Source organism: Bufo bufo, chromosome 1, assembly GCF_905171765.1.
Source record: "Bufo bufo chromosome 1, aBufBuf1.1, whole genome shotgun sequence".
Taxonomy (NCBI): domain Eukaryota; kingdom Metazoa; phylum Chordata; class Amphibia; order Anura; family Bufonidae; genus Bufo; species Bufo bufo.
The window spans coordinates 426,022,087-426,035,106 of record NC_053389.1 but is presented as its reverse complement, the minus strand read 5'-3'; the positions used below and the strand labels follow the sequence as shown (position 1 = coordinate 426,035,106).

Below are 13,020 nucleotides of genomic sequence, written 5' to 3'. Positions count from 1 at the left end.
CTGATGTACCAGCCCTGAAAAGGGCTTTTTGGGGTGCTGTCAGGACGCTGTCCTTACAGCAGATGAGTCTGTGGACACAGAACAATGCCCTAGCTAACATAGAAACATAGAATGTGTTGGCAGATAAGAACCATTTGGCCCATCTAGTCTGCCCAATATACTGAATACTATGAACAGCTCCTGGCCCTATCTTATATGAAGGATGGCCTTATGCCTATCCCATGCATGCTTAAACTCCTTCACTGTATTTGCAGCTACCACTTCTGCAGGAAGGCTATTCCATGCATCCACTACTCTCTCAGTAAAGTAATACTTCCCTATATTACTTTTAAACCTTTGCCCCTCTAATTTAAAACTATGTCCTCTTGTAGCAGTTTTTCTTCTTTTAAATATTCTCTCCTATTTTACCTTGTTGTTACCTAACGCTTTCCCTATTGAATCAGCAGTATCACTGTCCCTCCTCTCACTGAGAATGCAGATTCCGAATGAATCTAAAATGGATGCTGTCCAGGAGGTGGGAGGGTCTGGGAGGGAGGGTCCGCTGCTGATTGGCTGGAATGTGTCTGCTGACTGTGAGGTACAGGGTCAAAGTTTACTCAATCATGATGTATAGGGGGCGGACCGAACATCGCATATGTTCGCCCGCCGCGGCGAACAAGCTATGTTCGCCGGGAACTATTTGCGGCGAACTATTCGGGCCATCACTATTGTCCACATCTTTTGCGGCCTCATTGAATGGATCTGCATCCGACCCGCACAAAATGTGGATTGGATGCGGAAACAAAATGCGTTTGTGTGCATGATTCTTAAGTGAGAGTTCACAAATCCCTATCATTTTCTGTTCTTCTGATCCGTCAAGGACCAAGGTTTCCCAGCAAAACATTGCCTAAAGTATTTACACTGCCTCTGACACCTTGGCTTTCTCCCTCAGAGCATCGTGGTGCCATTGCATCCAAAGAAAAGCAGTACACACTTACTTTGTAATCCACACTATATACACGAAAATTTTAATCATCAGGACAAGACAACTTCTTCCTGACCTCCCAACTTTAGAAAAGTGCAAGAAGGGACAACAGCAGTGGTTTGCACTGCATGCCACTGAAATTGTTTTTTCTACACCAAGCTATATATCTAACTCCTTCCAAAGCCTATCTATACTTGCCCGATCCCACCCAGTCCCCCTCATGCCTCTACACAATTATTCCCCCTTACTGCTCCTCACAGTAGTTATGCCACCTTAGTGCCCCCTCACAGTAGGAATATCCTTTTAGTGCCCGCATACAGTAGTTATGCCCCCTTAGTGCTCCCACACAGCAATGCCCCCTTACTGTTACTTTAAAGTTGGCATACTCCTAAGTGCTCCCACACAGTAGTTATGCCTCTTAGTGCCTGCAAATTACTAATTATTCCCAATTAGTGCCCCACACAGTGGTTACTGTATGCTTCCCATCACACAGTAGTTACAGTATGTCCCCTAGTGCCCACTTTATAGTAGAATGGCCACTTAATGCCTACATATAGTAAAATGCCCCCTTAGTGCTCCCACACACAGTAGAATGCCCTTTTAGTGCCCCATACAATAGTTATGCCCTTTTAGTTCCCCACACAGCAACATGCTCCCTTAATGCCCCCACACGGTAGGTATGTCCTCTTGTTCCCCCTTACAGTAGGGCTGCCTCCTTAGTGCCCCCTTACTGTAGTTCTGCTCCTGTAGTGTACTTTAAATAAAAATGTAATACTCCCCTAGTCTTTTTTCCCCTGATGAAAGGACCCTATCAGCAGGGAAATGGTAGAGCAGGTTGCTGATGGCTCCCAGCTTCACCATTGCATGTAACTGTCACTGCATAGTGCCTGCTGCTGGGGAGAGCACCAGCAGAGAAATGGTGGAGCAGGGAGATGACGGATGCCTGCTCCACCATTTAATTCAAATGTAACTATGTCCTCAAGAAGCAGATACAGTGGAAATCGGGACATACCTCAGCAGTCCCTGGATGCAAAATGGTTGGGAGATATGTCTTCTTCTATTGTTCCATGGTCCAGTTCTGATGCTCATGTGTCCATTGTAGGTGCTATTGGCAGTGAACAAGGGTTAGCACTCTAAACAGTCTGCATCAACAAAGCCACTTATGCAGCAGGCAGCAAAACATTGTGTCTACATTTCTTAGGATGTTGTTCAGACAGCCTAAACAATAATAATAGTAATACTTTTTTGGAGGGGGGTGGTGGTATTGGTTATTAGAGGGATGATGTACTGTTTGGATTTGTAGTTTGTAATGTACAAATAAAATAAAATTTACAAAAAAAAAAATAATTACCACACAAATCCTGACAGATTCCAACAGAAGAACATGTGACCGGCTACAGTCAGTTATTGTCAGTTAGTGTCCTAGTGTTGAAATGTCTCCTCAGTACAGGAGTGGAGGGAATTGCATTTTTATGTTTGAACAGTGCCCTTAGCAGTTTAGACTTCCCTTTAAAATCCCTTTAACATTTTAATTAAATTGTGCTATAGTAGCTTCGGTAGGAGCAGATGAGGTTACTTTCACACTAGCATATCTATTTTCCGGTAATTGAGATCCGTCATAGGGTCTCAATACCGAAAAAAAAAATGCTTACGTTTTGTCCCCATTCATTGTCAATGTGGACAAAACGTAACTGAACAGAACGGAGTGCTCCAAAGTGTATTCCGTTCTCATACCACTAGCATGCTGCAGTTTGCTTTCCGTCCTGGGATGCAGAGCAAAACGGATCCGTCATGACCCACAATGCAAGTCAATGGGGACGGATCTGTTTTCTCTGACACAATCTGACACAATAGAAAACGAATCCATTCCCCACTGACTTTCAATGGAGTTCATGACAGATCCGTCTTGGGTATGTTAAAGATAATACAACCGGATCAGTTCATAACGGATGCAGAGGGTTGTATTATCAGTAACGGAAGAGTTTTTGCTGAACCCTGCCGGATCCAGCAAAAATGCTAGTGTCAAAGTAGCCTTAGGGCTGTTTCACACGAGCGGATGCCGTGCGTGACATCCGCTCCGTGAATGACAGCCAAGACCCGATGCAGACAGCAGAAGCAATGGAGCAGTAACATGACTGATAATGCTCCGTGCCTTTCTGTGATCTCTTTACTACGAAATCACAGTGACAACTTTATCTCACTGTGATTTCGTAGTAAAGAGATCACAGAGAGGCACGGAGCATTATCAGTCATGTTAATGCTCCGTGCCTCTGCAGTCTGCATCGGGTCTTGGCTGTCATTCACGGAGCGGATGTCACGCACGGCATCCGCTCGTGTGAAACAGCCCTATGAATAGTAGCTGAAGGCTTCAGAAATTAATCTAAACGTATCATTGGTTCAATGGTGGTCTTTTCTTGGACAACTTTTGGTGGGTATTAAAATCACTGCATATTGGGAACACTCCCCAAGACCTGCCATTTTACAGATGATTTGACCCATTTCTCTAACCATCTTAATTAGCCCTTGTCAAAGTTGCTGAGATCATTAGGCCCCTTTCACACGGGCGAGAATTCAGTGCGGGTGCAATTAGTGAGGTGAACGCATTGCATGCGCACTGAATCCGGACCCATTCACTTATATGGGGCTGTGCAGATGAGTGGTGATTTTCACGCATCACTTGTGCGTTGCGTGAAAATCGCAGCATGTTCTATACTCTGTGTTTTTAACGCAGCCCCATAGAAATGAATGGGGATTCGTGAAAATTGCAAGCATTCACAAACAAGTGCGGATGCGGTGCTATTTTCACTCATGGTTGCTAGGAGATGATGTAAGTAAATTGATAAAAGTCAATTTACTGTATTATTTTCCCTTATAACATGGTTATAAAGGAAAATAATAGCATTCTGAATACAGAATGCTTACTAAAATGTGGCTTCAGGGGTTAAAAAAATAAAATAAAAAAGAACCTTTGATGACGTAATCGCGCTCACCACGTAGTGAGCGCGGTGACGTCAGCGCAGGTCCTGCTGAATGAAGATAGAAGATTTCGCCATCAAAGGTCCTTTGGCAGGTCCTGAAAGAAGAAGAAAGAAGCAGATGACGGCTGCGCGAACAAGAGGATGAGGGGAGTACATTTTTTTATTTTTTAACCCCTAAAGCCACATTTTAGTAAGCATTCTGCAGTAAGAAAGCTATTATTTTCCCTTATAACCATGTTATAAGGAAAAATATTAAAACATACAGAACACCTAACCCAAACCCGAACTTCAGTGAAGAAGTCTGGGTTCGGGTCTGGGTACCATAGTCAGTTTTTCATCACACACGTGCAAAGCGCGATAAAAACTGAACATCGGAACGCAATCACAGTCAAAACTGACTGCAATTGCGTACCTACTCGCATGATTTTCCCTGATCGCAGACGCAACGCATTCAGACCTAATCCGGACGCACTCGTCTGCAAGGGGCCTTAGGCTTGTCCATTTTTAATTCTTCCAAAACACAAAGTTTAGGAACTGACTGTTCACTTGCTGCCTTATATACACCACCCCTGACAGGTGCCATTATCAAAAGATAATCAATATTTTTCCACTTCTCCAAAACATTTCACCTGATTGTTCAAAAACAAATGTACTTTTTATACATTAACCCTTTCACTCCCAGAGTTTTTTAGTTTTTGTCTGTTCACATAGCCATATGAGGGCTTGATTTTTGCGGGAAAAGTTGTACTTTCCAATGCCACCATTTAATATTGCATATGATTTAGTGGGAAGCAGGAAAAAAATTACAAATGGGGTGAAATTGCAAAAAAAAGCAATACCTTATATGTATAGTTTTTCTTGCGTTTTGATAGTGATAAAAAAATTGGTTTTATTTTTTTGTCGCCATATTTTGACCCCTGTAACTATTTTGTAATTATGTGTACTGAGCTGTATGGGGGCTCATTTTTTGCAGGGTGATCTGAACTTTTTTTTAAAAAAATTTGTAGAAAATAAAGTGACCAAAAACGGCGAATCAGCCATTTGGACGCTTTTTTCCGTTTTGCTGTTTGCCGTATGGAGAATATATTTTTATACTAAGGGCGTTTTTTTTTCTTGTTTATTTTTATCTTAGGAAAAGGGGGGTAATTTGAAATAAAATAATAAAATGTATTTATTTATTTATTTTATTACACTTATTTTTCCCCCATAGGGAACTATAACAATCAATCATCTGATTGCTATTATCATAGACTCCAATACACTTGCATTGGAATCTATGATGATTTTACTACTTACCTAAGGAAATACTATGCAGCAGCAGTCATTCACAAAGACAGGGGCTGCTGCACACAAGCTCCGGCTCCTCTGCCACACAGGGGAGCCGGAGCATAACTTAAAGAGCGCGCTTTCGGTTTTCAGCGCGCTCAGATGCTGTGGTCAGGATTGATCACGGCATCTGAGGGGTTAAATGTCCGTGATTGGTTTTACTGCCGGTTGCGGACATGAGCCGCGGGTGTCTGCTATAAGAAGCAGGCGGCCACCCGGGGCTATGGCTCTCGCAGCGCACGCGTTCGGGCGCCATCTTTAAAGACCGGCCTGATGACGTACAAGTCATTGGGCGTGAAGGGGTTAAAGGGATTGTCTGAAAAATAAAATCCATTTTCATGTACGCTCTTTGGAAATTCACAGTTAATAAAGACCCTTACCTGTTAGTCTGAGCACAGGCAGATGCCAAGAGCATCTCTCATTCTAAACTAGGGATGCCCAACCTGCGGCCCTCCAGCTGTTGCAAAACTACAACTCCCAGCATGCCCAGACAACCTACAGCCATCAGCCTGCAGCAGGGCATGGTGGGAGTTGTAGTTTTACAACAGCTATTCTAAATGGAAAGACCATTATTTAATATAGTTTCCCCTATAAAGTGGGCAATTAAACAATTGTTACTAGGGTTACCTACAGATTACAGCTGTTTGGTGGGGATCTCAGTAGCAGGACAGCAGATAACCTGTTATCCTTAAGTGACCCTTCAACAGATTGGACAAAGCAGGCCACTGCCATAAAGGAAATGTGTCCCAAAAATTTTATCTGCCATTAAAAAACAGATAGAAACACGTCTTTTTTCTAAACTGTTTTTATTTTCGGATTGTAGATTTTTTTAATATTATTTCCTGAACATTATTATGGGGTCGGCCATCTTGCCTGATCTGTCCTTAACAGCATTTACACAGCATTAAAAAAAAAATACTTTATTGCAGCCCCATGGGCCATATACACAATGGACAGGAGGGGAACTATTGACTTCTATGGGATAGTTTTCTAGGCATCATACAAGGAAAGAATAGATGAGATCTGACAGTCGCCCATTGTGAATGGTGGATCCTGTCTTATCTATACACAAATGTGATATCATTACAGTCAGGATTAGAATGAGTTAACAGCAGTAAAGTGATCTGCATAAACCAAGAAGTGGTGCCAATTAGGCTACTTTCACACTTGCGTTTTGGCTTTCCGTTTGTGAGATCCGTTCAGCGGTCCAAAACGAATCAGTTTTGCCCTAATGCATTCTGAACGGAAAAGGATCTGCTCAGAATGTATCAGTTTGCTTCAGCTTGCCTCCGTTCCGTCTCCATTCCGCTTTGGAGGCAGACACCAAAACGCTGCTTGCAACGTTTTGGTGTCCGTCTGACGAAACTGAGCCAAACGGATCTGTTCTGACACACAATGTAAGTCAATGGGGACGGATCCGTTTTCTATAACACAATCTGGCACAATAGAAAAAAAAAAATTCCCGTTTACTGTCCGTTTTTTGCGTTCCGTTTCCCGATCGTATACGGAACCTTTCATTTCAATGGTTCCGCAAAAAAAAACGGAATGTACTTCGTATGCATTCCGTTTCCGTATTTCCGTTTTTTCAGTTCCGTTTAAAGATAGAATATGTCCTATTATTGCCCGCAAATCACGTTCCGTGACTCCATTCAAGTCAATGGGTCCGCAAAAAAACAGAACACATATGGAAATGCATCCGTATGTCTTCCGTTTCGTTTTTTGCGGAACCATCTATTGAAAATGTTATGCCCAGCCCAATTGTATCTATGTAATTACTGTATACTGTATATGCCATACAGAAAAACAGAACGGAAAAATTGCAAAAACACAAAGGAAACAAAAAACGGAACAACGGATCCGTGAAAAACGGACCGCAAAACTCTGAAAAAGGGCTGTAAACCCTTGATGTGTTCCAGGAAAATTGAATTTAAATGGATAATCTGCCCCCAAAAAATGAAATTTTGTGGAACACCTAAAGGGTTAATAAAGTTTGTAAAATCAGTTTTGAATAACTTGAGGGGTTTAGTTTCTAAAATGTGGTCATTTTATGGGTGGTTTCTACTATGTAAGTCCCAGAAAGGGACTTCATAACTGAAATGGTCCTTAAAAAAATTGGTTTTGGAAATGTTATTAAAAATTTTGAAATGTGCTTTAAACATCGAAGCCTTCTAAAAAAATAAAATGACATTTACAAAATGATACCAACATAAAGTAGACATATGGGTAATGTAAAGTAATAACTATTTTATGAAGTATCACTATTCTTCTTAAAAGCAAAGAAATTCAAATTTTGGATTTTGTTACCCATAAAGGTAAAAACGTATCAACTCAAATTCACCACTAACATGAAGTATGATGTGTCACGAGAAAACAGTCTCAGAATGGCTTGGATAAGTAAAAGTGCTCCAAAATTTTTACCACATAAAGTGACACTTGTCAGATTTGAAAAATGGGGCTCCGGCATTTGGTCCAAAAAGGCTGTCGCTTGAAGGGGTTAATATATCATTATATGATATACTGTACAATGCCATTCTTGGTGCTTCATTTTAATGTTTTTTTTTCTCTTGCCTTTATATTTTTTATCCTAGCATAAAAATAGTGAGGACTCTGAAAATGACTTTCCTGATCAAATTGAACATTCACATTCATTTCGGTATGTGCATGTGAAGCTCGAAGAACATGTCCAACCAAAACTTAACACCAAAGAACTTATCACAAAGAAAACCAGAGAATACTGTAAAAGTGGCCCGAAAGTAGTTGCCAACTTTTTTCTAACACTTTTTCCTGTTCTCCAATGGTTTCCACGTTATGAGATCAAGCAATACCTACCTGGTGACATCACATCTGGCATAATTGTGGGCATTGTTACCATTCCACAGTCAATTGCTTATTCCCTGTTGGCCAACCAAGACCCAATTTATGGTTTATACACCAACTTTTTCTGTTGCATTATCTATTTCTTGACAGCAACATCCCGCCATAATTGTGTTGGAACATATGGAGTGCTTGGTTTGATGGTAGGAGACTCTGTGAACAAGCAGCTAAAAGCTGCAGGTTACATCACAGATGAGACCACCTCAGCAGTGGTAAACTCAACACTTACCAATGGAACTATATGTGATAAAAGCTGCTATGCCATTACTGTGGCCACTTCTTTGACTTTTATTGTTGGTGTGTACCAGGTGAGTAGACTTTTGCATGAATAGTACTAAGCCAATCAAAGGGGTATTTTAGACTTTGACTTTTATGGCAACTGCTCTCGGCTGTTTTGAAATTCCAATAAAAGGAGAGAACAGCGAGTGCATAGCCACCTCACCAAACATTGCAGCTAGCAAACAGAGCCAGTTTTTGAGCTACATGGCATCCCAGAGGTGGGACCCACATCTATCAGACTTTCATGGCACACATAATGTGTGGCTATGCCATAAAAGTCTGAGATAGTAATAATCCTCTAAAGGTAGATGGTTTACCCAAAAAATCTTGACTAAAGTATGAGATATTAATTTCAACAATAATATTATACATGATTTATTTTTAAATGACTATTAAATAATTAGATATTTCACAACTTGTGTATTAATTCTATTCATTTTCATTTTTGTTTCTTTTTTAGATCCTAATGGGAATATTTCAGTTAGGATTCATCTCCATGTATTTGTCCGAACCCTTGCTGAGTGGTTTTGTTACTGGGTCATCCCTTACTATTCTGACTTCCCAGATGAAGTATCTCTTTGGCTTAAAGATTCCTCGTCAGGATGGGGCAGGGGCTCTGGTGTTTACTTGGATTGACATCTTTTCTTATATAAAAACTACAAATATATGTGACTTAGTAACTAGCATAGTTGCAATAATGACTATTGTACCTGTCAAAGAAATTAATGATAGGTTCAAGAATAAGATGAAAATCCCATTTCCAGTAGAACTTATAGTCATAATTGTAGCCACATTGGTTTCCCATTACTTTAAGTTTAACACCAACTATAAGTCGTCAATCTGTGGCACCATTCCTATTGGTTTCAAGACTCCCAAAGTCCCAGATTGGAACCTCATTTCAAGTGTAGCGGCTGATGCAGTCCCGATTGCAATAATTGGTTTTGCCATGACGGTATCCCTTGGAGAAATCTTTGCCAAAAAGTATGGGTACACAATTGGTACCAATCAAGAGATGATAGCTATTGGTATGTGCAATCTGATACCATCCTTTTTTTCCTGTTTTGCTAGCTGTGCTGCACTTGCTAAAAGTCTTCTGAGAGAATCTACAGGTGCAAATACACAGCTCACTGGCATCATCAGCTCTGCTGTGTTGTTGCTAGTACTGCTTGCTATTGCTCCTTTGTTTTATTCATTACAAAACTGTGTTTTAGGTGTCATCACTATTTGTAGTCTCAGGGGAGCGCTAAGAAAATTTGCAGACACTCCACAAATGTGGCGCATAAGTAAAATTGACACAGTGGTCTGGTGGGTCAGCATGTTGGCATCTTCCTTAATCTCGCCTGAGATTGGGCTACTAGTGGCTGTTTGCTTCTCTATGCTCTGTGTGATCTTGCGTACACAAAGGCCAAGGGCGACTTTATTAGGTAAGGTCAGTGGGACAGAAATTTATGAAGACCAGTTCACTTACAAGGAGCTAAACACTATTCCTTATGTTAAAATATTCCGCTTTGATGCCTCTCTGTACTATGCCAACAAAGACTATTTCAGAAATGCTCTATACAGCAAGACTGGTATCAACCCATCTCTAGTGGCAGCTCTGCAAAAGAAGGCCAAGAAGGAAGAAGAAGCAGCATCAAGAGAACCAAGCAATAGGTTTATAGCCAGGTTTAATTTGATCAAAACAGTTCAGAATCCTCAGAAAGCTTCAAGAACCTCCGTCCCCCAACTAGATATTCACTCACTTATTATTGATTGTGGTGCCATGCAATTCATAGACACTGTTGGTCTTGGTATTCTCAAAGAGGTCCGCAAGGATTTTGAGGAGATTTGCGTGGAGGTGTTCCTTGTAAACTGCAACCCATCAGTGCGCCACTCCCTTAATGATGGGGGATATTTCAGCAACACAAGCGGTGATGTAGAGTTGCTTGCTTTTCATAGTGTACATGATGCTGTTACATTCGCTGAAAGGAAATTCCATGAAAAACAGAAAGAAATTCAGTTAAGGGATAATGCTTTCTCTTTTGACCCAGCTCAGGCAATTAGTGATGACCTTAACAATTAAAGAAGACACAGATTAACCGCCTAACTGTTTTGCCAGAGCTGAGGGAAAAGTAAAAGAAAACGTGTCACCAAACATTTTATCTGCCAGTTAAAACCAGATAGTAACACATCTCCTTTTTATCTAATCTGTTTTTATTTTCCTACTAGCTGAAGGACCCGGCTTCGCACGGGTATATTTAATCTATTTCATTTAATAATTGTGTGTGTCGTTAGATAAAAGATATCGACAGTATCCACTATAACAGTGACATCTACAGTACCCTCTCCTTTAACAGTGACCTCCACAGTGGTTGCCCCTTTTAGTGACCTCCACAGCACCCATCTGGTTAACAGTGATTTCCACAATAACTCCCCCCCCTTAACAGTGACCTTCACAGAGCTCCGTTCCCTTAAAATGTGACTTCCACAACACCCTGCCCCCTTAACAGTGACCTCTACAGCACCATGCCCCTTAACCACCTCCCGTCCACCCATAGACTATAAATGTCCGGGAGGTGGTTCTCTATTTCTGAACCTACGTTCCAGAACGTCCGTGCAGCTGCTGATCGGGTTGCCCGCTGTCAGTGACAGCAGGGCAACCCAGAGAGAAGGCAAAGACAGTTCCCAGGTGTCACTGCCTTCTGGATCGCTGCATACACAGTGCTCACCGAGCATTGTGTATGCAGAGCAGGAAGCGCTATGCGCTTCCTAATCCGGCCCGGCGGTCATGTGACCGTCGGGACCGGAGAGTGCAGGAGCGGTGTGAGGTCTTTCACAGACCTCGATTAGCCCTGCTCTGAGGCTGTACAGCGCAGAATTTTGCTGTACAGCCTCTCTGGGGGGGGGGGGGGTGTATTCCTCCTGTAACTGGGGCTACTATGTCAGCCCCAGTTACAGGAGAAATCAACAGTGAAAAAAAAATGAAAAAGTGAAGTAAATGTCCCCCAGAGGTCTTGTATGACCTTATGGGGGACGGAAAGTGTAAAATAAAAAAATAAAAAATAAAGGGTTGAAAAAATAAAATAAAAAAAAGGTTTCACATGTAAAAAAAAAAAAAATCCCCAAGTAAGGAATAAAAAAAAAATGTTAAAAATAGAAAAAAATAAAATAAAATAGACATATTTGGTATTTCCGCGTTCTTAAAAACCAGCTCTATAAAAATATCACATGACCTAACCCCTCGGGTGAACACCGTAAAAAAAATAAAAACGGTGTCAAAACAAGCAATTTTTGTCACCTTACATCACAAAAGGTGCAACACTAAGTGATCAAAAACGCGTATGTCCCACAAAATGGTACCAATAAAACAGTCACCTCATCCCGCAAAAAATGAGCCCCTACATAAGAAAATCTCTAAAAAAATATAAAAAACTATAGCTCTTAGAACATGGAGACACTAAAACATCATTTTTTTGGTTTCAAAAATGCTATTATTGTGTTAAAGTGAAACAAATAAAAAAAGTATACATATTAGGTATTGTCGCATCCGTAAAAACCAGCTCTATATAATATCACATGACCTAACCCCTCGGGTGAACACCGTAAAAATGCTATTATTGTGTAACACTTTAATAAATAAGAAAAAGTATACATATTAGGTATCGCCACGTCCGTAACAATCTGCTCTATAAAAATGTCACTTGACTGAACCCCTCAGGTGAACGCTGTAAAAATAAATAAATAGAAACTGTGCTAAAACAACCAATTTTTTGGTCACCTTGCCCCATAAAGTGTTATAATGAATGATCAAAAAATCATATGTACACAAAAATAGTAGCAATTAAACTGGCACCTTATCCCCTAGTTTCCAAAATGGGATCACTTCTTGGGAGTTTCTACTGTAAGGGTGCATCGGGGGGCTTCAAATGGGACATGGCATCTAAAAACCATGTGGAGTTCCTTTTCTTCTGTGCCCTGCCGTGTGCCCATACAGCAGTTTATGACCACATGTGGGGTGGTTCTGTAAACCACAGAATCTGGGTAATAAATATTGAGTTTTGTTTGGCTGTTAACCATCGATGTGTTAAAGAAAAAAATTTATTAAAATGGAAAATCTGCAAAAAAGTGAAATTTAATAATTTGATCTCCATTTTCCTTTAATTCTTGTGGAACGCCTAAAGGGTTAACAAAGTTTGTAAAATCGGTTTTGAATACCTTGAGGGGTGTAGTTTCTACAATGGGGTCATTTATGGGGGTATCCACTATGTAGGCCCCACAAAGTGACTTCAGACCTGAACTGGTCCTTAAAAAGTGGGTTTTGGCAATTTTCTTAAAAATTTGAAGAATTGCTTCTAAACTTCTAAGCCTTCTAACGTCCTAAAAAAATAAAATGACATTTCCAAAATGATACCAACATAAAGTAGACATATGGGGAATGTTAAGTAATAAATATTTTATGAGGTATCACTTTCTGTTTTAAAAGCAGAGAAATTGAAATTTAGAAAATTGCGAATTTTTCAAAATTTTTGGTAAATTTGGGATTTTTTCATAAATAAAGGTGAAATATTTTGACTCAAATTTATGACTGTCATGAAGTACAATGTGTCACGAGAAAACAAT

The 13,020-nt window shown here is 40.6% G+C and overlaps 1 protein-coding gene across 1 annotated transcript; it reads left to right on the top strand.

Moving 5' to 3' along the window:
• Window positions 1–1,936: 1,936 nt before the first annotated feature.
• Window positions 1,937–10,549, top strand: LOC120981011 (sulfate transporter-like). The gene is made up of 3 exons (XM_040410495.1): window positions 1,937–2,062; window positions 7,857–8,450; window positions 8,882–10,549. Exons 1-3 carry the CDS (start codon window positions 1,937–1,939, stop codon window positions 10,481–10,483), a joined length of 2,322 nt encoding a protein of 773 aa, XP_040266429.1. The 3' UTR covers window positions 10,484–10,549.
• Window positions 10,550–13,020: the final 2,471 nt, after the last annotated feature.

Coding starts and splice junctions, on each gene's coding strand:
- LOC120981011 (XM_040410495.1), top strand. CDS start 1,937: ATGTCCTCAAGAAGCAGATACAGTGGAAATCGGGACATACCTCAGCAG. Junction 2,063..7,856: donor CTGATGCTCATGTGTCCATT/GTAGGTGCTATT, acceptor TTTTTATCCTAG/CATAAAAATAGTGAGGACTC. Junction 8,451..8,881: donor TTATTGTTGGTGTGTACCAG/GTGAGTAGACTT, acceptor TTTCTTTTTTAG/ATCCTAATGGGAATATTTCA.